Source organism: Camelus ferus, chromosome 19, assembly GCF_009834535.1.
Source record: "Camelus ferus isolate YT-003-E chromosome 19, BCGSAC_Cfer_1.0, whole genome shotgun sequence".
NCBI lineage: Eukaryota > Metazoa > Chordata > Mammalia > Artiodactyla > Camelidae > Camelus > Camelus ferus.
In genome coordinates this window covers 8361119-8382097 of record NC_045714.1, presented here as the reverse complement: position 1 = coordinate 8382097, position 20979 = coordinate 8361119, and the positions used below count along the sequence as shown (strand labels likewise).

The following is a 20979-nucleotide window of genomic DNA, read 5'->3' as shown; positions in this document are numbered from 1 at the left end:
CCCTCCATTTTTTATTTTTTATTTTTTTGGCCTACAAAAATAGTTGTGTTTTGAAGAATGAACGCTGGGCTAGAATTTAGAAGTTGACACCTCCTGACGTTTGAAAAGGCCCAGCAATAAAACCATTGGTGCTCAAATAAAGTTGATTTACGGAGTTATTACCATACAGTCGTTTTATCATATGAGTAATTGTCCCTTCAGGACCTTGCACACACAAAAAAAGAACTTGCTGCTTCAAAGACAGAATAATTCTGAACACAGAGTCAGTGAGTCAGACTCTGTTCATTACTTAACTAAAGGCCATTTCCCATTCCTCCACCCTTTTCCCCCTGATCTTATGTAAGGTTGGCAACTACCACAGCCCTGAAGTATTTGACTGTGATTTGTCTAAACCAATAATCCCTTTTTTTTCACCAATAATTAGTCTAGGGGTAAGGATGTGACCTACGTTTGGCCGATGAAATGTACCCTGAGGTAGAGAATCAAAATACAGAAGTTCAGTTGGAGCAGGTACTTTGCTGTGACCTTCCTTCCTTCTTAGGACATTGGGTTAAAGATGTGATGCCTGGAGCTGTGGCAGCTACTCTAGATCCATGAGATAGCAAATAAAAGGATGAAAATCCAGCCTGACAAGGATGGCAGAGCCAAAGGATAGAAAGAGCCCAGCTTCTTGGAAATATTGTGGAGCCACTGAGCCAAGCCCATAACTTCCTACTTTCGAACTTGTTATTCCTTATTGTTACTTGTTAAGTCATGATTAGATATTCAGTTACTGGTAAACAACTCCACTCTCATTGAAATGGCTCTTACCTGTGGTGTGACTTTGCTTCAAGTCATTCAATCATTCAGATTCTTCATCTGTCGGATAGGGATAATGTTATTTACTCTGAACTGTCTTGAGTAAGTAGTAACTATTTACTGAAGTAATTATTAAAAATGCCTTGCACAGCATCTGACATAGTAAGAGATATTTATTAATAACATCTCCAAATAGTGGACATGTGCATGGTGGGTGATTCCAGATAATTCATGGCCATGGTGTAAATGGCTCTCAATTAGCGTAAGAACCACTGGTATTAACTGAGTGCCTGTTAAGTGTCAGGCACTGTTCTAAGAACTGTACACGCATTGCCTGATTTAATTCTCAGAACAACTTTCTGATGTGTGTACTCTCCCCTTTGAAAAATGAGGAAACGAGGGAACAGAGCTGTTGAGTAGAGACGTTGGCTTAGAGCCCCTTTCAGGGGCAGAGTTAAGATTTAGGCCCAGGCAGGCTGGCACTAGAAAGTGAACTCGCAACCCCTGTGCCAGGCTGCCTACGTTTCAGACTCACTCCAGGACTCTCGTGGCTGAAGCTTATTTTTCAGAAATGCAGTTGCATTAAATCGGGCCTAGATGGGGAAGCCCATGACCACGTTGGACCACCAGTCCAGTTTCTTATTTGGTGCCAGTCTCTGCCTGGTTTCCTAAAGGCACGCCTGGGTCAGAGATGGGCAGCCCGGCAGCAGAAGCCTCCTCACAAGCGTGTTTTGTTTGGCCAGTCCGGTGCCTTTGTTCTTTGAACGTCTTTAGATGGGGGCAATTTGACTTTTGTTTGCCATAGTCCCCACCACTCCGCCTTGTGTTACACCTGGTCAGACCTCGCTGGTATCACTCCCTTTGCTTTGTATCCTGGTTACTTTTGAATTTATAACTCCCCAACCTAGACCTTTGATGACAAAGGGGAAATGCTGGAAGTTGTGTCAATATCTTAAGAAATGGAAGGTGGGGAGAGGATGCTATGATTTAATTGCCGTGTTTCAGGATGTTCCTGTCTGCTGATGTGTTGATGGCCATCTTCCTGCTTGAGCTGATGGGGTCAAGATGAAGGGTCCTTCTCAATTCAGATCAACTGGATTATGTGCAAACCAATAGTATATTCTGCATGAAGGAAAGGGAAATGATTTCTCTACAATCACTCTGTGTTTTTGGAAATGACTAAGTTCCCTTCCCCCACAGAATGAGATTCCAAGGAAGCTGTGGGTCTGGCATCGGCCAAAACAAATGCCAAGATGCCTTTGGCTCTAGAGCACGTCCCTCTGAGGCAGGGACGGCAAACGTTCGTGTAAAGGGCCTGGGTAGTAAATGTTTCAGACTTTGCCGGCTACATATAGTCTCTGTTGCCTATTTTTCATCTTTTAAAACAATTTTACAACCCTGTAAAAATGTAGAATCTATTCTTAGCTCGGGCGCCATCCTGAAACAGGCTCTGGGATGAATTTGGTAGTAGTTCGCCAACCTTGCCTGAGGAAACAAAAAGAAAATTATGAAACTCTCTCCAAGCCAGTTAACTCTGTCGTGTTTCAGGGACCAACGCAGATACAAAAGCTGTCTCAGACGTGACTGGGCACAGCACACAGGGAGGGAGGTGACGCAAATGAACAAAATTTGGAATCAGAGCGCAGGTGAAGCGGACCTCCCGTCTAACCACCCCTCACCAGTGCTGGCCCATCCCTTCGGACAGTCAGGGCGCTGAGCTCACTCAGGATCTCGCTGGGGGCCTTAAGGAACTTAGCAATAGTTTTCTTGCCAAGTTTATCTTGTTTCTGAAAGCAGGAACTTCAGTTAAGGAACAAGAGCAAGTGACTGGGCTGGGGAGAGGTGGGACATGAGTTCACGAGGAAGTCGAGCCCATTGCTTTCACACTATCCTTTCTGCAAAGAGCACAGTTTCTCCAGCATCCCCAGGGGAGCCAGGGTGAGGACTGGACGGCGTCACGGCCCCCATCTCTAAGGTTGGACCCTCAAGGAAATGATTGCTCCCGGTTTTTACACAGGCCAGGTGTGTTCACCTGAATGGCAGACCAAACAGGTGGGTCTCTTAGATTGGAAGTGGTGCTGAGGATGCTCTGAAGGGCCGCCCTGACCTAAGGTCTAAGCCTTGTACCTTCGTCGGGCAGGCATGCTGCCACGTCCATGCCAGCGTATTCGGAGAGCACGTGATATGATGTGAGTGTTTCTCTTCAAAGACTGTGCCCGCGGAGAAATGGCCATAAGACTCCAGCCTGTAGCTGCTGTGTAACAAGGGGCAACCAGGACCTGACTTTATAAAGCATGTTTTGGGGGTGTTTTTTTTTTTCTTTTCACTGTCTTGTTACCTGGCAAAATAATCCAGGTGGTGTGTGAATCAGCAGTAGAGGTAAAGTCCGAGGAGGTAGACGCAGCCTTACACACAGTGGATCTCAGCGAGGAGGGAGATAGCGCACCTGAACCCGCGGAAGTGACACCCAAGAGAGAAGAACGCAAACCGCAGAGACCCTCCCTGATGGCGTTTCTCAGACAAATGGTAAGCCCTTGCCTCCGGGGCAGGGAAACTGAAATACGAACTGAGCCTCCGAGACCACAGTACCCACGTCACAGGTGGCGAGACGTGCTTCTAGGTGGTGTCAATGGAATAGGAACGGAGTAGGAGTTGGGCAGTGAGAAAATCTCCTTTCTTCCCTGTGATTCGATCACAGAGGCTCATATTCCTTAACCTCTCTCACCTCCACTGACCACCTCTTTAACAAAGAAGGAGCTGGCTTTGGGTCCTGAGCTCCAGCAGACAACAGCATCCACCAGGAAGTTAATATCATTGTTTACTTTCAGTTGTAATTATTTTTTTTTAAGTTTTCTTCCATTTATGGCAAATGAGACTGCTTTTCTCGTTGTGTAATGATATGCAGTTTCCTTTGAAAATGTTTATTTACATAAAGAACATAAGGCATTTTTAAAGGATTAAGTGATAAATAGTTCAAGTTATATATTGATGTTGGAAAGATTATGAACATATGAGTGGCAGAAATTTGGGCAAAGCTGGTTTATAGATAATTCCAGGAAGGAAATGACAATGTAATTCTCTAATAGTGAGTATGTATAATTTTGTTGGTGGATTTGTCATGCGTTTAATCTTCTGAATAGAAAGTGGGCAGACATCTTTCCGTGTCTATGAAGAGTCACATGCATTGAATATCTAAACATCCAGGAACTTAAATAATATTATGCAATAAGACCCAGATTGGTTGGAAGACAAAAAACCAAAAACCCAAGTAAAAGATCATTGGTTTAATTCTCTCTTAACGAAAAACAAGAATTTCATCATCATGGGCCTTTATTTTCAGGAATATTTGGGAATATAATCCTTTGAGAAAGCAACTCTCTCATTTCACAAGCTCAACCTGTTAAGGAATTCTTTCTAGTCCACAAAACAAAACAGAACAAAACCTTGCCAGTGGGAGAGAAGGCGTGTTAGAAATCACTCTCTTAGAAATTGTTGCCAGGAATCCTTTTCCTTTGCTGTCGGATTCTTGTTGGAGTAAGAAGTGGTGGGCGACCCGTATGGCTGGAGCCCCGTCTGTATTCCTGGCCATTTACTCTGCAGTTTGGCCCTGAACGTGGGCATCAAGGTTTGAGATTTTTGAAAAATCCATTTTTACACAACGTCGGGAAAGAAAAGAACATTTGGCCTGTTTCTGGCAACCCATCTGAATTACAAATGGGATCCCCAAATAGCTCATCATAACATTGAGGATGATCCAGCTTTCTCATTTCTGGATGGAGTTGAGGGATACAAAAAAAAAAAAAAGCAAACAGAATGACTTTCTCTTCCAAGTACTCAACATGAGACTTCTTCATTTAAAAAAGGGGGAAATATAAGAGACTCCAAGTAAAGCGTGAAAGACCTCCAAACCACCCTCTGCATACATTCAAAACAAATCCTGAAATTCGAATGAGGTTCCATGCTTCAGTTCATCCTCCAGAGTTACCCATTGTATGCAACTGGGGGATATTTTCTAGCAGGAGAAACTGTGTGAGTCTGAACTCTTAGGGGGAACAAATTGGAAACAAGAGTCCTTTGGAATTGATTTTCCCTGGGACAGCTATAGGGATTAAAAAAAGGACACATTTTCCCCAAATGTCCATTGGTCTTATTTTCTAGTTGCCCATTAAAAGGGTTAGGCCTGGGAGCTTGAATATTATTGCTTCCTTTTCAGGTTTAAACCCCCAGGCTTCCATGCTTGTTGGGGTTTCCCCTAAAATTCCAGATAATCCTAATTATTCTTGTCTGACATTCTGTTTTGTTTTCATTAGAATATTATATTACCATTGTGATTAATTCAAATGCACGAAGCACGTGGGTTTTCCAGTTCACCACAATCCCCGCCACTCCCCGGTATCACACTGAACCCACCTCCCTCATTTACATTACTGGTCCTATCCCTGTGGGTATTTGAGTTTGCAGCCCCTGATGTAGTGCCACCTCACTCTTTGTAACAACTTCACTGAATCACATTGTCTGGATTGATCACATTCTGATTAACCATTGCTCTGTTGATGGACATTTGGTTTGTTTCCAACTTTTCACATTTCATTTATTCACTTATTCAATCAATAATTAATTATTAAGCACCCACAATATTCCAGGCACTAGAAATACTACAGGGAGCATAAATAGATGTGAGCCCTGTCCTCATGGAGAACAAAGCCTAATTAGGAAAACAGGGATTTATTTTTAAGCCTCTGCCACATTCAGTGAGCGCACACCATGTGTCTTCCACACGTGACCCCAGCTGCCTCACTAACCTGCATGAACATCCTTGTACACTGATTTTGTGCACATGTGTTACTATCCCCATCCTGTAGACTCCTGGAAGTCAGCTTCAGCAGTTATTTCCAGGAAATACTTTCAGGTAACATTTCATGGCTTCCAAACTAATTTATTAGTCTTTGGATTTATGCAGAGGTTAAAAAAAAAAAAAACTGCTCTAAGTGCTTGAAAATAGAGACGGCATCTGCCCCATCACTATGGGATTAAAAAAAATTTTCTTTGAGTATGTGCCTGAGCATTATAATTGAGTAAGTGAAAGTTTTAAAATAATTTTAGATATTTTTGGCAAAATATAGTTTTTTAAAGTAATTGATTTAATTGAAGAGAAAACTTAGTTGCAAATGAGTCACCCCTGTTTTTGTCATCAGTGTTTCCATTCATCTGATCATTGATTTCTTACTTTTTAGCCTTCCCCTCCCTTAAATTTCTTTCAGATAACATATTTGACTCTCCCAGGGCAAAGGACCTCTTGGTTGAGTGGGTTTTTTTGGTTTTTTTTAATAAATACATTGCCCAGTTCATTTCTAAAGAGAGCTTTCTCTTTCCAAAAGTTAACCTTTCGTAAGAATTCAAAATAGAATGAATATCATTTTTCAAATAATTATATTTCAGGGAAAAGGAAGTCGGGTCCTATAAATCTTAACATCACACGGGACACATGTAGGTACAGCACTTCACAAAAATTCCGTGTGCTCCTGCAGACTTTCGGAATAATCACAAGGAATAACGAAGACATCTGTCATGCCCTAAATAGAAAAAGATTCTTATATGTATTAATTCAACTGTATGTCAAGAAATTGGATAGTTGAAGCACTAGTATATTTTTACAAAGTGAGTGGGTAGAGAACTGTATTCATGTTTCCGCAAACCAGGTAGGCAGATGAAACCAGAAAGGTGGTAGATGGAAAAGCAGAGATGAAGATTTATAAATTGTCAGTGTTAATAACACCTTACACTTGAAAAGTGCTTTCCTCCTCCAAACTATTGTCACACACATTGTTTCACTGAATCCTCCTCCTGTCTCTTTCTTTAGACCATAGTTTTGTAAGAAAGTCTTTGTTGAAATAACCTTCTCCGGTTTAGGTAAGAAAGACGGTGAGCTTTCATGTTGGGCAAATTTAAAACCCAAATGAGAGAGCTGTGAAATCAGAGGGTTTTTGTTGATTACATTCAATCTATAAGTCTAAGAAAATCTGCAGAAATGCACTGTCTAGAGGAAAAAAGAAGGTGGGTTGTAAGGTTCATTATAAAACAAAAACCAAGAGTCTTCTAGCCAAAGTTTTTGATCTCAGATTCTTCCCTGAGTACTAAATATGAATACTGAGTTGTTCTTTGAGGAGAGGTTTCTGAAAGTAGCATTTGTTTGGGCAATTCCTGTCTTCACCAGCGACTTGTATTCCTTCCCACCCCAAAAGGGGATTCGGTAGTCATTTGGCACATGTCTCAGCTATTGATAGTAATAATAATAATAATAATGGCTCCCATTTGTTTATTGCATGCAAATGATGCAGCCAGCCCTGTGCTAAGCACATGGCCGGCAGTAACTCATTTATGAAGATAAAAACCCTGTGAAACGAACACTCTTACTGCCCCACTGTGCAGATGAGCTCAGGAAGACTCGGAGTGTCTCAGTGACCCGCCCGAGGTCACAGAGCCGGTAAAGGGCAGAGCCAGAATTCTGACTCAGGTTTTCAGTGGTGCTGAAGCTCACCCTTGAACTCATATGTTATTACCGCTTTCTGCACATTATTGCCAGCTGTGTTCTTTGAGAGTAAACAGAGAACAACCATAGCTCCGTGTTTGTGATTCTCTTATTAACCTTTTCCGTGGAAGCATCATTTTTATGTATTGGGCTTACCTAAAATTGCACTTACCTGAAATTACAGCAAGGCAAAAGAAAGAAGAATTAACGCATGACTCACATAGCGCTTGGGCGCGAGTTTTCTGAATATGCCTGTCACTAAAATGAGATTTACGTAGGCTGTGTAATTTTGTCTGAATCATCCGATTCCATTTCAAGCGAGTATCTTGGAAAAGCACGAAGGTTGGACCCAAAGCCTTTGTTTATCCTGGGAATTTCTAGCAGGTCCAGTTCCTTGGATTTGTTGTAATAAGGCTAATCTGGTAAATAATCGTGCTGAGGTCTTCAGAGTAAACTAAAATGTCATCCCAATTCTTCTTTTAAATCTTGACTTCAGTTGGATTAAATCTCTATCAAAATACATTTGCATTTCTTTCAAAGAAAGGTGAACTGGCCACCAAACAAACACTTCCACCAGAATTTTGAGTTATCTACGTGATACATATGGGAGGTGGTTCAAACACCCTTCAGAGTATCAAGCTATAGGAATGCCTGACACAATGAAAGAAATTTAGAAGTGACTTCATTAATATGCAAGGCTTGGATTCACAACTAAGATCCCATCTCAGCCCTGCAGGCTGGACGCCCTAAGATGCTTCGTCTTTGATTCTCATGAATGAAAATAAACTCTGTAAGGAAAGTTGCTCAGTATCACACTGGGAAATCTCTGAAATTACTTAATAGTCTTCAAACTGTTCTTTAAAGGACTAAATAGTCTCTGAAAGAATTTTAGTCTCTTTCAACAGCAACTCTGTTATTTTTGACAGCTGGAAAAAATAAGCTTCTGTGCTTATGGTCCTTCGAATACAAAGCCCAACATGAACTATCTTAATTTGTCCCTGAAGGAGGGCTCTGCAAAGAGGAAAGAGGAGGGATAGAAAACAAAGAAGAAAACATTTTTTTTAAAAGAAAGAAAACAAAGGAGAGAAGGAACAAGGAAAGAAGGGAGGAAGGAAGGAATTGTCAATAACAGCTGCTGAAGACACCTCAGGTGGGCTTAATAAGACCCTTAGACTAAACTCAGCAGTCACCTTTGTATAAATGTAGCTTTATATGCCTCAAAATGAACAACAGAGAAAAATCATGGAGAGGGTTGAGGCATTCTCCTTTATTTATTTATTTTTTTAAGAGTTGGAACCTCTTTGCAGTGATGTCCGGCATCAGGAGGGTCTGCTTTTAGGAGGGTAGCCTAGGTCCACTGCTGTTGAGAGAGCCTTCTGACTCAATCCAGATTCACCTCCTCCTAGCAGGGAAAGGAGGAAAGAAGAAGGTCAATTTAAACCTCAGTCTGGCAGACTTACCTCATGATACCAAATTGAAACAATTAAAGGGAAATTAAAAACCTCTCTCCCTTAGGGGGAGTAACATGCCACCTGAAAAGCATTCGGTTTGCCTGAAAAGCCGTTTCGTCTGGTTGGTTGGCTGGCTGTTTTTCGCTATTCGACATTCCCTAATAGCCAGCTCACAAGGACAGGACCTAAAGGACACTTTACCGGAGTGTGTCTGAGTAGGAGGGACGATTACAACACAGCCTGAGTTTCTGGAAGCCCAGTGAAACCCTGAGATGACAAAACTTTTGGGTAAGAGCTAAGAGACCTGACTGTGGCGAGAGAGAGAATCACCAAGAGAGTCCATTTATTTTTCTAAATGTTCTCAAGCAAAATGAGCCTTGTACAACAGGACAGAAGACCCAGAGGAAGGCAAAAACCACTTTCCGTCTGAGCACAGTCGTACCTACAGATCCACATTTGCCTTTGGGTTGAACAGCTTGGTGAAGGCCATGGCAATGATATCTGCTAAGAAAAGTGTGTGGAACTTCTGGACACCAGGAGTTCGGGCTGAGGAAAGACTTCTTCCAGTCCTGACCAGTGGAGAAGTACGTATTGAGGTTCTAACCTATGGCTAGCTCTGCAAAGGTTGCTCTAGGGGTACGGGGGACTTAGGAATTCTCATACTGTGTTAAAGCACTGACAGTCCTAGTCAGGACTTCTGAACTGGAGAACAAGCAGTAAAGATGAGCACATTTGTGCCCTGATGACAGGCATGTCCCACAAACATCCATATTTGAGATTTTCAACCTTCATCTTATCCAAGCCCTGATCATTTTTCCTAATTAGGCAGCTTCGTAGTAGGTGCTCAGTAAATATCTATTCGCTGACTGGTACCTCCTACCTTCTAGGGGTACTATCAGGGGGTGGTTAAGAGTGCAGAATACGGACTCGTTGCCATAGTGACAAATCATGGCTCCCTAACCTGCTAGTTTCATGACTCGTGCTAGTTTCTCAGAGCTTCCATTTTCTTGCCTGTGAAATAAGAGAAATAAAATTGTTCCTCTATCTCAAGATTCTGGCATGATAAATAGATGGACTAACACATGTTGTTATCTCATTTTGTACACTTCTGGGCACTTGGTAAGCACTCCACTAAAACTTAGTCTTCATAAATAATAATTTTCATTACCTCTGCTAATTTAAGATTGCGGGGGCATGTGATATTAATCAGCCAAAAAAGTTTTGAGTGCCTTTGATGTTTTTAACTGTTCTTAGTGCAAGTGTTATGGATTCTTGCTGTCTACAAGCAGAATAGCCAAGAAAATAACCGTGGAATCTGAAGTCTTCCTCTTTGCCCCACAGAGCTTAACGCTCACTTCCTACAATCCCTTCCCTCCATAGCCAGGAGCAGGAGACCATAAGCACTGAGAAAATATGCAGGAATTAGAACACAGTCTGAACTGTTGATAAGAACTGAACGATTAATCGCCAAATTTCTTAGGTCTCTTATCAAGCATCAAGCATAGAGAAGCATTACTAAATCCGCAGCTGAACCTACAGACCCCAATATTGGTCGGCATTTGTCTGAAGCGTGCCTCAGAATCACCTGGAGGGCTGGTTAAAACACAGATTGCTGGGCCCCACCCCTGAGAGTTTTTGACTCCAGAGATCTGGTGTAGTTCTCAAGAGTTTGTATTACTGTCAAGTTCCCAAGTGATGCCTAAGCTGCTGGTCCCGGTACACACTTTTAGAACCATTAGCTTTGACTGTTGGTTGAAGGAGCCAAAGCTGTGAGTTCAACCCCATTCAGCCCTGTCACTGATGCCACTGGCCACAGGGGCCGCTAAAGGTTGGAAAATAGAATGTTCAACATAACCCGTCTCTCTACAGGAGGTGAGGGTGGGTGGTGGGTAACACGACAACAAAGCACTCACCACTTAAGTGTTACCAGTAGATAACACTTCCAATGGCTTAATTGTTTATTTATTCATTCATTCAATATGTTCAACCACCTTCTGGTTCCAACATTAGTATTTTCATCATCATTTATTTATCCCAGAATTACTTAATTCCAGGATTTAAGACTTTTACTGTTGTTATTTTTAGAGGCCAACACTTGAATTTAATCAGACTCTGGTTACAGACCGCATGGAGAGTGTATGTCTCATGAGTAATATGTTTCTAGTCAGTCTCCCATTTGCCTTGCCCTCGACTCTCAACAATGAATGACTGAGGTCATCCATTGCAGAACTTCTGTTGCGTTCGCCACGTTGCTGTGCTTCTGGTAGCTGAGAGGCCATTGTCTGTTTGCTGTTTTAGTCAGTGAAAGGGGATGGAGGGACCACCCACTCGGAAGAAATAAATGGGAAAGACTCCAGCTACCAAGTAAGTGTTCTGGAAACTCGGTTTGGTGGTGGGTTTAGTTGGCATGCTCTTGATTCTATCCATCCTCATTTCCAATGCAGTCCTCAATCACGGCCAACTCATTTGCCATCTCTAAGCTGAGCACCTACTGTATATCAGGCACCATCTTGGGCTCTGCAGACACACGCATGAACGAACTAGAGTTCCTCGGCTGTTTCTTACTGCAAAGCTTTCACACATGCTCTCCCTTCTTCTCCATGTGACAGTTCCTTCCCAGCCTTCAAGGCTTGGCCCAAATATCACCTCCTCAAAGAGCCCTTCCCTTTCCACTCAGCATCACTGCATCCTGTTCTACTTCATGGTACTTATTACTCATTGAAATAAATCATTTGCCCATTAGTTACCTGTCTCCCCTCCCGCTTCCTGCCCATATCTGGAGCATGTGTGGAGCAAGGAAGGGGCCTCTTCTATTTTTCTAGCACCTTGCATGGTGCCTGGTACAGAGTAGGAGCCATTTCTGGAATTGGTGAGTGAAAGACATGGGATCTCATATGGTTCATTTCTGTTACTTTCTCTATCCTAAGGAAACAGCTATGATGTTTTTATAACTATATGTATTCCTTTTTCCCCAATGGGATCATCTCATGTTCAACACTCTATTTTATAATCTGCACTCTTTCTTTTTTTTTTTTTTCAATTTATGTACCACTTGGTTTGTTACACATAAGTAGCACACAACACAGTGTGCTGTCCAAGTAGGGAAGGGTCGGAAGTGAACCACTCCAGACAAGCCCAGGAAGGCGACATCTCAGCTAGTACTCTTTCTTAGCTTGAAAATATACCTCTGCAAAAATGTCATCAAATATTCTTCTACTAATTTTGGCAGTACAGAGAGGTGGTTAAGAGACTGGGTTGCAGACTCAAACTACCTGGGTTTGAATCCTGGCACAGCTGTTTTTCAGCTGGGTGACCAAAGGCAAATTACCAGTCTCTCCGTGCCTCAGTTTCCTCATCTGTATAATGGAGCCAGGAGAAGTCCTGCCTCATAGAGCTGTCATATTTAGGTGAATCTCTACATGTAAAGCACTTAGAACATTTCTGGTACAAAAGGCTCAATAAATAATTGTTAGTTGCTGTGTTAGTCACCATGAGCTGCCATAACAAAATACCATAGAAAGGAGAATGAGCAAGCTCTTTGGTGTCTCTTCTTACAAAGACACTAATCCTATTAGATCGGGGCTCCATCCACATGACCTCAATTAACCTCAATTACTTTCTTACTCCACGTACCTTCACTGGGGGTTAGGGCTTTGACATATAAAGCCAGACCTGTTGCTGTTGTTTTATGACTATTATTATTATGCTGCTGCTAAGGATTTACCACCCTGTAATGTTGTTTATCTCACACACACACATACCAGCAATGACTAAATAATTTATATTTCTGTTTCCATAATAATTGGTCTATCCTATGTACTTCAACATGGAATATATTGCTTTTAATTGCATTCAAATTATTTTCATTTTTCTCTTTTAACTGACTGCTATACCTGGCCCCCAAACCCATATTATAGGCCATTTTGGAACAAATAATCCCAAAGGTAACTCCCTTGGAAACATGATAAACTTACTTCATTTACCATGAGACACTTAAATGTGTTTGTACATTTTGTCTGGAATCTGACAGTGAAACAGTTTTACCAATCATTTTGGTGATTCAAGATCTGAATGAAGTCAGTGGAAATCTGAATGAGCTGGAAATGTCATTCTATCTACACTCATCAAGGGATGTTTTGAGAATTCTGTTTTCCAGGGCCTTGGATCCAGTCATGAGAAGATTGGTGTGTACCACTGGGAGATGACAAGGCTTAGTTTAATTTTGAGGGGTGGGAGCAGACAGTCTCATCTCGTTTTAGATTTGCCCTGTCAGAGTTATAAGAGCCTTAGTCAATGTTTCTATGAAAAAAAAGCCCAAGGAATTCCCAGCCTGATTGGCTTCTAGTGTCTGAATCAAATGGGTTGTTCCCATGACCTTGTCCAGCTTCCTGCCAGCATCATTGGGTTCTAGGAGAGGATACACTCCAGTGATTCACATGGGAATAATTTTTGTCGTAAATTTTGAGGCAGGATCAAGCACAGGTTCTAAGTCATCTGCATTTCATACACAGTTTAGACTCTTGGCTTACTCTGAAGATAAGGAGCCAGCCATGTATGGTTTTCAGAAGTTAGCCTCTAAGCCTTAAAAAGAAAACTTAAGCCTAATAGGGATGGAGTGACAATGTGGTAAATGGACATGATCCATTGAAATCTCCCCTCAAAAGAAATCAATGTCCAATGAGCACCATTGGTTTGTGGGGACTTCCCACTTTGCACCTAAGAGAAATGTCTAGGGAAATATTTTGGCGACATTTGGAAGACGAGTTGCAGGCCATTCATTCAACCCATTTTGATGGAGACTTACTATATGTCGGGCTAGGCGCGAAGGATACAGCAGTGGAAGAGACAGGGGTTTGGGGCTCTTATGCTTCCTTCCATCAGAGAGAGTCAGACAGAACGTTTTCAAGTGAGCAGGGGAATCCCCGAGATGACTGTAAATACAAAGAAAATTCATCAGTGTTCCCCAAGAAGGGACCCAGGCTTCTTTAGACCATCCAATCAGGGACTGCATCTCCAAGGAGGGGCCTGGGATCCGAGACTTGAGAGGGAAGAAGCAGTCCTGAAGCAGAAGTGCAGCAAATAGGAGGCTCTGATTTGAGAACAAGCTTGTTCAAGGAAGAAAAGGGCCATGTGGCTGGAACAGAAAGAGCAGAAGGGAAACGGGTGGGAGACGAGGTTAGAGAGGGGCAGGGGGACTCGATGCCCCAGGATATTTCTTGAGAGCTTCACCTGTGCCCGGCACTTGGACCCACGGTCTCTCAGTCACCGCCGGTAGTGGTAAGCCAGGACAACCAGCTCATCTCAGTTTTCCCTGGACTTTGCCTGGTTTTAAAACTATAAGTTCCATATCCTGGAACCCCCTCACTCCTAGACAGACCGAAGTAGTTGGTCCCTAAATGTTGGCATCCGACACCATGTCCAGTGGGCTTTCCATTATTGCTAATTTAATCCTCACAACGCCGTGAGGTATGATTTGTTGTTGTTGTTGTTCCTCCCATACAGAACAGGAAGCTGAGAGCTCAATTTATTCCAGGTCACACAGCAAGGCTGAAATGAAACCAGAACCACACACTGTTTCTTTGACTCCAGACACTAAGCTCTTAGCTGCTCACTGTGTCTTAAAATCTTCCACACAACAAAAAGTTACCAGGGTGTTTGAACAGGGGCTGCTGGTTTCCGGCCTTCCTGCAGAGCAGCGTGGTGGGAGTTTCTGTATCCTTCTAAGACGAGTATCTGTCTGCCGTACTTGGCATCTGTGTCTTAGCACTTGCTACAACTTTGACAGTCGGGATCGGATGGAAATATTCAGGATGTGACCACTTCTTGGGGGTGCACTGGATGTCTGATGCTTCATTCTCCAAGGAACTCTGCCCTCCTGGGAGCTGCAGCCTGGGGAGGCCTTCAGGACTGGGGGGGGTTTTCACTATCTTCTCACTCATTTCTAAGGGATGTGTTTGATCCACTGATGTGAAAGGACAGTTCTCTGCTTGCTGCCCTCTCACTCAGAACTGCCACTTTGTCATAGAACTTTGTGACCTGGGGATAATATGTAACTTTTATGAATCATAAAATATAAATATATATCCACTGGGCCAAATGTAGCCCACAGGGGTACTTGTGCTGTGGTGGTTTGCTGTGAACAGGGCTTGCAAACTTTTGATGTCAGTATTTTAAAATCGACATATTTTGAATTTAAAGTAATTCAAATGCAAGTGTCCATTGGGGAAAAAAAATAGAGGATCTGACAGAACAGGGGCTGTAGTCCTACCTCTGATATTTTGGTGGGTCTGAGCCACTGCTGCCCCTTTAAACAAGGCATGTGACATTCAATTCACCATAATCCCCCCCTACTCCAAATTGTCTCCCCAGCATCAAACCCAGCATTGCTTGAACTGTTTTTCACACTAGAGGAGTATTTCTTTGGCCTTATGTTGCTTGCACAACTGGGGAAATAAGGTCACCACATTCTTACCCCTAACCTGTTTCGTGTTTTTATTTTATCTGCCTGGCCCCCATAGCCATTTCGATTCATGTAAATTATGGGGAAGAAGGCTCTTACTTCCTAACAGGTTTTTGGTTGTCTGCAATATACCTGGTAGTTTCTAGAATTTTGGATTCTATAGCCCCCATTCGTCCAAATCCTAGGATCCAAGTAGGATTGCAAACATTTCACTTTAGCATGAAAAGATGTATGTTCAAAACTAAAAATCAAACAATTATCTTCTTTTACCACTGTTTTATGAAATGAAAGGACACTTTCACACCAGAAATTAAGATGGGCATAATCATGAAGACAAGAATAGGCATCCCCAAGAAGAGTCACATGTGGCTGCCAGTGGGAGAAATCCTCTCAAAGCTGACGCATGTGAAAAAGGGCTTCAGGAACAGCTAGATCCAGGATCCAGGATCATATATCATGCCATCCCTCCATGGGCTCTTTCTCTTCTTCTCTCCATCTCTCAGCTCTGCTTTCCTCTGTGTCACATGGCTTCTTTTTCAAGCAGATTTTTCCTGGAAATGGTGGTGGTTCTGCAAGCCCTAGGATTCCATCTTCATAGCTTCAAGTCCAAAGGGAAGGGAACAGACCTCTCTCTTGGTGGTTTTAGCAAAGCTCTGAGATTCACTCAGTTTTATGTGAGTTTGGCCAGCCTAAGCCAATCACAGCAGCCCAGTCACATGTCGTGCTCTGATTGGCCAGGCCTGAGTCACATGCCTTTGTCCAGGCGTGAAACTACAGGGAATGAATGAAGGGTGGCTCTCCAAGGAAAATCCAGGTTCTAGTTCAAGAAGTCTTAAACAATGCCTCCTGGGAAAGCATGAATGAATGAATGAATTTTCAGATAAATGTGTCCCCTACCGTGACCTCCGACAGTAAAAAGTATTTTACACATTCTCCTTATTTTTTACCGTCTCACGCACGGCTCATGAAAACGTAGACACCATCCAACCTCTGAACTTCTCTGTTCTAACGTATTTATTCAGCTGCTAGTGAGCACCGTCTTGCAGTCACTAAACATGCGCTCTGTTTGAACTCGCCGTAGACATCCGAGTCCCCGGAGAAGGCCGCCGCGCCGCCCGAGCCGGAACCGGCGGCCGCGGCCCAGAAGGGCAAAGACGGCTCCTCCAAGGACAAGAAGGCGGCTGCCGAGCCCAGCAAGCAGGAAGCCAGAGAGCCGGCCCCGAGTGCCGAGCCGGCCGCGGCGGAGGCCAACTCGCTGCAGAACGGGGACAAGTCCCAGAAGAGACCGGAGAAGCGGCGGCAGTCCCTCGGGGGCTTCTTCAAAGGCCTGGTGGGTGGGCGGTTCGCGTCTTCTCCCTGGGCTCTGGGGCCGGGGTGGGGGCGGGTGTGGGGGGGCGTTTGCCAGACGGATACTCGGCGAGCACCTGCCGGGCGCCCGGCGCGGGGCGGGGGGCCAGGCGGCCGCGGGCGGGCGTCGCTGTTCCGTGGCAGGTGCGGGGCTGAGGGGCTGCGCGCGCGGGAAGGGAGAGGCCGGCCGGGGAGCGAGCCTGGGTGGGAGGACGGCCTGGCGTTGGGTTTGAGGGGAGTGTGGGGAGGGCTTCTCAGAGGAGGTTGCCTATATGGTAGGGCCTCAGATTAACCTGTCCAGGGGGGCGGCGAGGGGCGGTCTGAAGGCAGGTGTGTTCCAGGCCATGGAACAGGTAATGATGAGAAACAGCGATGTTTGTCTGTGGCCAAAGGGAACCTTGAGGAGTTTACACCCGGGTAACTGTTCTGAGCCTGGCCCTGGGTGTTGGGTATAGGGACGAGGCTAAAACTTAGCTCCTTTCTTCCAAAAGCCCAGAAGGGTGAGTGGATGCCAGACATTAAATAATGAGTTCAGCTTTGGGTTCTTTACTTGTGTCTGTTCTGTCTCCTCTCCGAGACTGGTAGCTGTGGGAGGCCAGTGACCCTACGTGTCCCGGGCAGACGTGCTGTCCTCCTCAGCGTGGTGGCTAGATCACAGTCGACACCCAAGCAGTGTTTGTTGATGGGCGAATAGATGGAGCAAAATATGACACTAGTACACATTTCATTATGTCTGGGATAATGGAAATTCTGGCCAGGAGAGTCTGAAGACTCATTACCCAAATAATAAGCAAGATGTTCAAGCGTGAACTAGGAGGAAAGACAAGTGGAGTCATTGCGAGCCCCCGTGTGAGTGTGGGTGGAGCCAGGAGGGCCAGGCAGGGAGGTAATACTGACTTCAGCTGTGGGGCCAGTGCACTGGGGTTAACCTTCATGTTGCAACAAAGGTGAGATAGTTACATGAAGGAAAGTGTCCTAAACCTATTTGCTCATTTGTAAGTCTTTCCTTCTCTGACTATCCGTAGGCATTGGTGACCTCTAATAGATAGAGGTAGGTGAAGCTCTGGTTCCCCTGGTCCAGGTTTGGTCTCCAGAAGCATCCCTAGGGAGCATTAGAAATGCAGAATCTGGAATGGGGGGGGGGTTTGTAGCTCAGCAGGAGAGCACATGCTTAGCATGCAGGAGGTCCTGAGTTCAATCCCTACTACCTCCATTAAAATAAATAATGAAAAAAGAATAAAGAACTATAGAAATGCTGAATCTCAGGCCCAAAGTTTAAAGTTTTGTGATGAGTGTCATCTATTTCTATCTAGTCTTTGTGCCCTTGAGGATGTGTGCAAAACCTCAATTTGAAGCTCATGTTCTAGTGGGGAAGGGTGGAACTAGAAAGCTGATAAATTAGAAAACAGAAATGTTAAGTGTGGGAAGTCGTGGAAGGGGGAGAAACATGGCAATGTGATAGAGTCATGCTGGGTACGGGGAGGGGGTATGTGTGCTCCTTGGAATTGATGGATCCTCTGTTTCTAAGGAGCTAATAATTTGAAATGAGACAGCAATGATGATTGGTTCCAAGCAGGAAGAGAGGGGCGCTCTTTATTCCAGGGGAGAACAGCATGTGCCAGGGCCCTGGGGTGGGGATGAGCTTAGCGTGTTTGAGGACGAGAAAGGAAGCCCCAGTCGCTGGGAGGTGGTGAGCCAGGTGGGTAATAAAGGGAGTGATGCTGGAGGGGGCAGCTCATGCAGGCTGTGCAGGCTGAGCAAAGAATGCTGACGAAATCCTCCGTAAATTGGGAAGCTGTGAAAGGGTGGTAAGCAAGGGAGCGTTGGACCCTTGTTTATAACCTCTGAAGACTATTTTTGCTATGCTATACTGTCCCATGTTATACTCTACTATATAAACTGTACTGTGAGTCAGGGCCCACAATGATAGTACCCCTGACACATGCGACATGGGTGACTCTCAGCTCCATCCTGCTACGTGAAAGAAGCTAGACTCAGAGTTGCTGTGCTCTTTGATTCCATTGAGCTGACATCCTGGAAAAGGCAGAACTAATTCTAGGGATGGAGAGCAGGTCAGCAGTTTCCAGGGCCCGGGGGAGGGGGGAGGTGTTGACTACAGAGCGGCACAAGGGGGATTTTGGAGGTGATTAAACTGCTCGGTATCTTGATTTTGGTGGTAGTTACATGACTATTTGTGTTAGTCGAAGCTCACAGAGCTGCACACAGAAAGGGCTGACTTTACTGTATGTAAATTACTTCACAGAAAGAGAAATAACACTAATAATAACAACAGCAGAGATGGCACTTGGCTCATGGAGTGTATTCAGCCGCATTCAGTCGATGCGAAAGAGCGTCTACGACGTTCCAGGCCCTCGTGAGGCACGGAGGATGCAACAGACAGAATCCACGGGGCTTTCGTGCAGACAGATGTTAGACAAACAGCAGAGACAATGAGGTCATTTCTGAGAAAGATACGTTCTGTAAGAAAGTTAAACAGGGCAATGTGGTTAGAAAGTGACTAGAGAGGGTGACTGATGTGGGCTCTACCTGGGAAGGTCTTCTACACCCCAGGCGCCATCCTAAGGGCATTACCAGTGAGAACTCACTTCAGCGTGGAACAACCCTCTGAGACAAATGCTATCACCCCCTATTCTAAATGGAGAAACTGGAGCGCAAAGAGTTCAGTCTTCTGTCCAAGATTTCACAAAGCTAGGACGTCGTGGAACTGGGCACTGAACTCAGGCATCTCATTGGAGACCACTCTCCCATCCGCCACTGTGAATAAGGTGTATTGATTTAGCACAGAGTGAACGCTAAATAAATGGCCATTGTTGCTGCTGCTATTACAGATCTTCACTACAATGCACCTTCTTTCATATTTTTCTCCAGGGCCCAAAGCGGATGTCGGATGCTCAAGTGCAAACAGACCCCGTCTCCATCGGACCAGTTGGCAAATCCAAGTAAACAAATCACCACGGTTCCCACCAAGTTCTGCCACCAAGATGCCTTCTCCCTACTCCACCTCCTCCCTGGCCCCATTCCATGTACATAGTTTTTCTTCTGACAGCCATCCAATGAAATTCTGCCTACAAATTAAGCCTGAGCTGTTGTATATTAAGGTGTATAATTTACGTCTCTGGTCCAGTCTTTTCTTGGTACATAACTGTAAAGATGGTTTAGCAGGTTAACTATAGCCGGGTCAGAAGAGTTGGCGGTTGCCAAGCAGGGTTTGGGGAAGAGGGCGGAGGAAGGCATTCTGGTAAAGTTATGAAAAATGACAGTGACAAGTAAGTTGCAGAAGGAAAATGCCTTCTGGAAGGAATTAAGCTTTGTAGTAAATCCGTGCTCATCCTCAGAGCTTCAAGAGGAGAGACGAAAACCCCGTTTGTTTAAGTTCATGTTTAAAGGAGGGAGGACGTGGGCTCTGTGTTGGGAGGTTGCCAATTTCCTGGAATGGAATGTGTGGGGAACGAGAAAGGAATGAGTAAGAGCTGTTTTTCAGATAGGGTCCTTGAACGTTACTGACGGGAGGGAAGAGGGTGACTGGGGAGGACTTGAAATGATTTGGGAAAACAGTTGCTTTTTTGAGGCTCAGTGACAAGGGCGATGATTACAACTTCAAAAAAACAAAACAAAACAAATGAAGTGGCCAGTTTACTTTGCAACACTAGGGGGCGCCGAGGTCTCCATTTTTAATCCTGCATCCTGTATCCCTAACAAAGATTTGGTCTCTGCAATCTTACATTATTAATGTTTCTCAGATGGCGGAGGGGCTTGCTTCATCTGTTCTGTCTGACACTTATCTCAAGTCTGTCTGTAATTTCCTAATGTTCTCATGATGTGCTCTGATAAAACCCTCCCCGTAACCCCAGTTAATAATAAAAATTTACAGAAGATTATTCAAATACCTGAGTTTTTTGTTTTAATACTTGTACAGAGGAGTAAATAGGACCATGAGTCGATTAAAATGTAATTCAGAGTAGCCATCTGATTGACTGATATCATGTATACTGTATCTTTCTTTTTTGGTTTAATAAAAAAAAATACATTTACATCTAAAGGATCTTTTAATTTTCAACTTTTAAAGCAGGTCTCTCGTATTCTGTCTGAGATGCCTTCATCATCCACAGTGTAAAATCAGTGATCTCCCACCATCTTGTCTTCTTTCCCAGATCCTCCTAGATTTCCTTGTAGAACATGCACATACAAATGTGTGCACATGGATATTTGCATATATGCACACGTGCACATAGATATAAATACTGCCTTAGGCTGTGCTGCCTAGGGCAGAGCCTGAGACAGGGATTCAGATGCACATGATCTTCTGAAGGCGGGCTCCCGGGTAGAGGGAGGAAGAGACGGACAGGGCAGGGATTGGTCTCAACTGGAGTCAA

General features: G+C 44.1%; 1 protein-coding gene across 6 annotated transcripts in view; it reads left to right on the top strand.

Moving 5' to 3' along the window:
• The window catches only part of BCAS1 (breast carcinoma amplified sequence 1), a 104248-nt gene extending 83758 nt beyond the window's left edge, over positions 1-20490 (top strand). For 4 of the 6 annotated variants that reach the window (XM_032461404.1, XM_032461407.1, XM_032461406.1 and 1 more), the window contains 4 exons: positions 3154-3324; positions 11077-11142; positions 16320-16568; positions 19475-20490. In XM_032461404.1, coding sequence (XP_032317295.1) covers positions 3154-3324; positions 11077-11142; positions 16320-16568; positions 19475-19549 — 561 coding nt within the window. In that variant the 3' untranslated portion in view covers positions 19550-20490. The remainder of the gene's footprint in view (positions 1-3153; positions 3325-11076; positions 11143-16319; positions 16569-19474) is intronic. The other 2 variants (XM_032461409.1, XM_032461408.1) reach the window with 1 other exon arrangement.
• Positions 20491-20979: the final 489 nt, after the last annotated feature.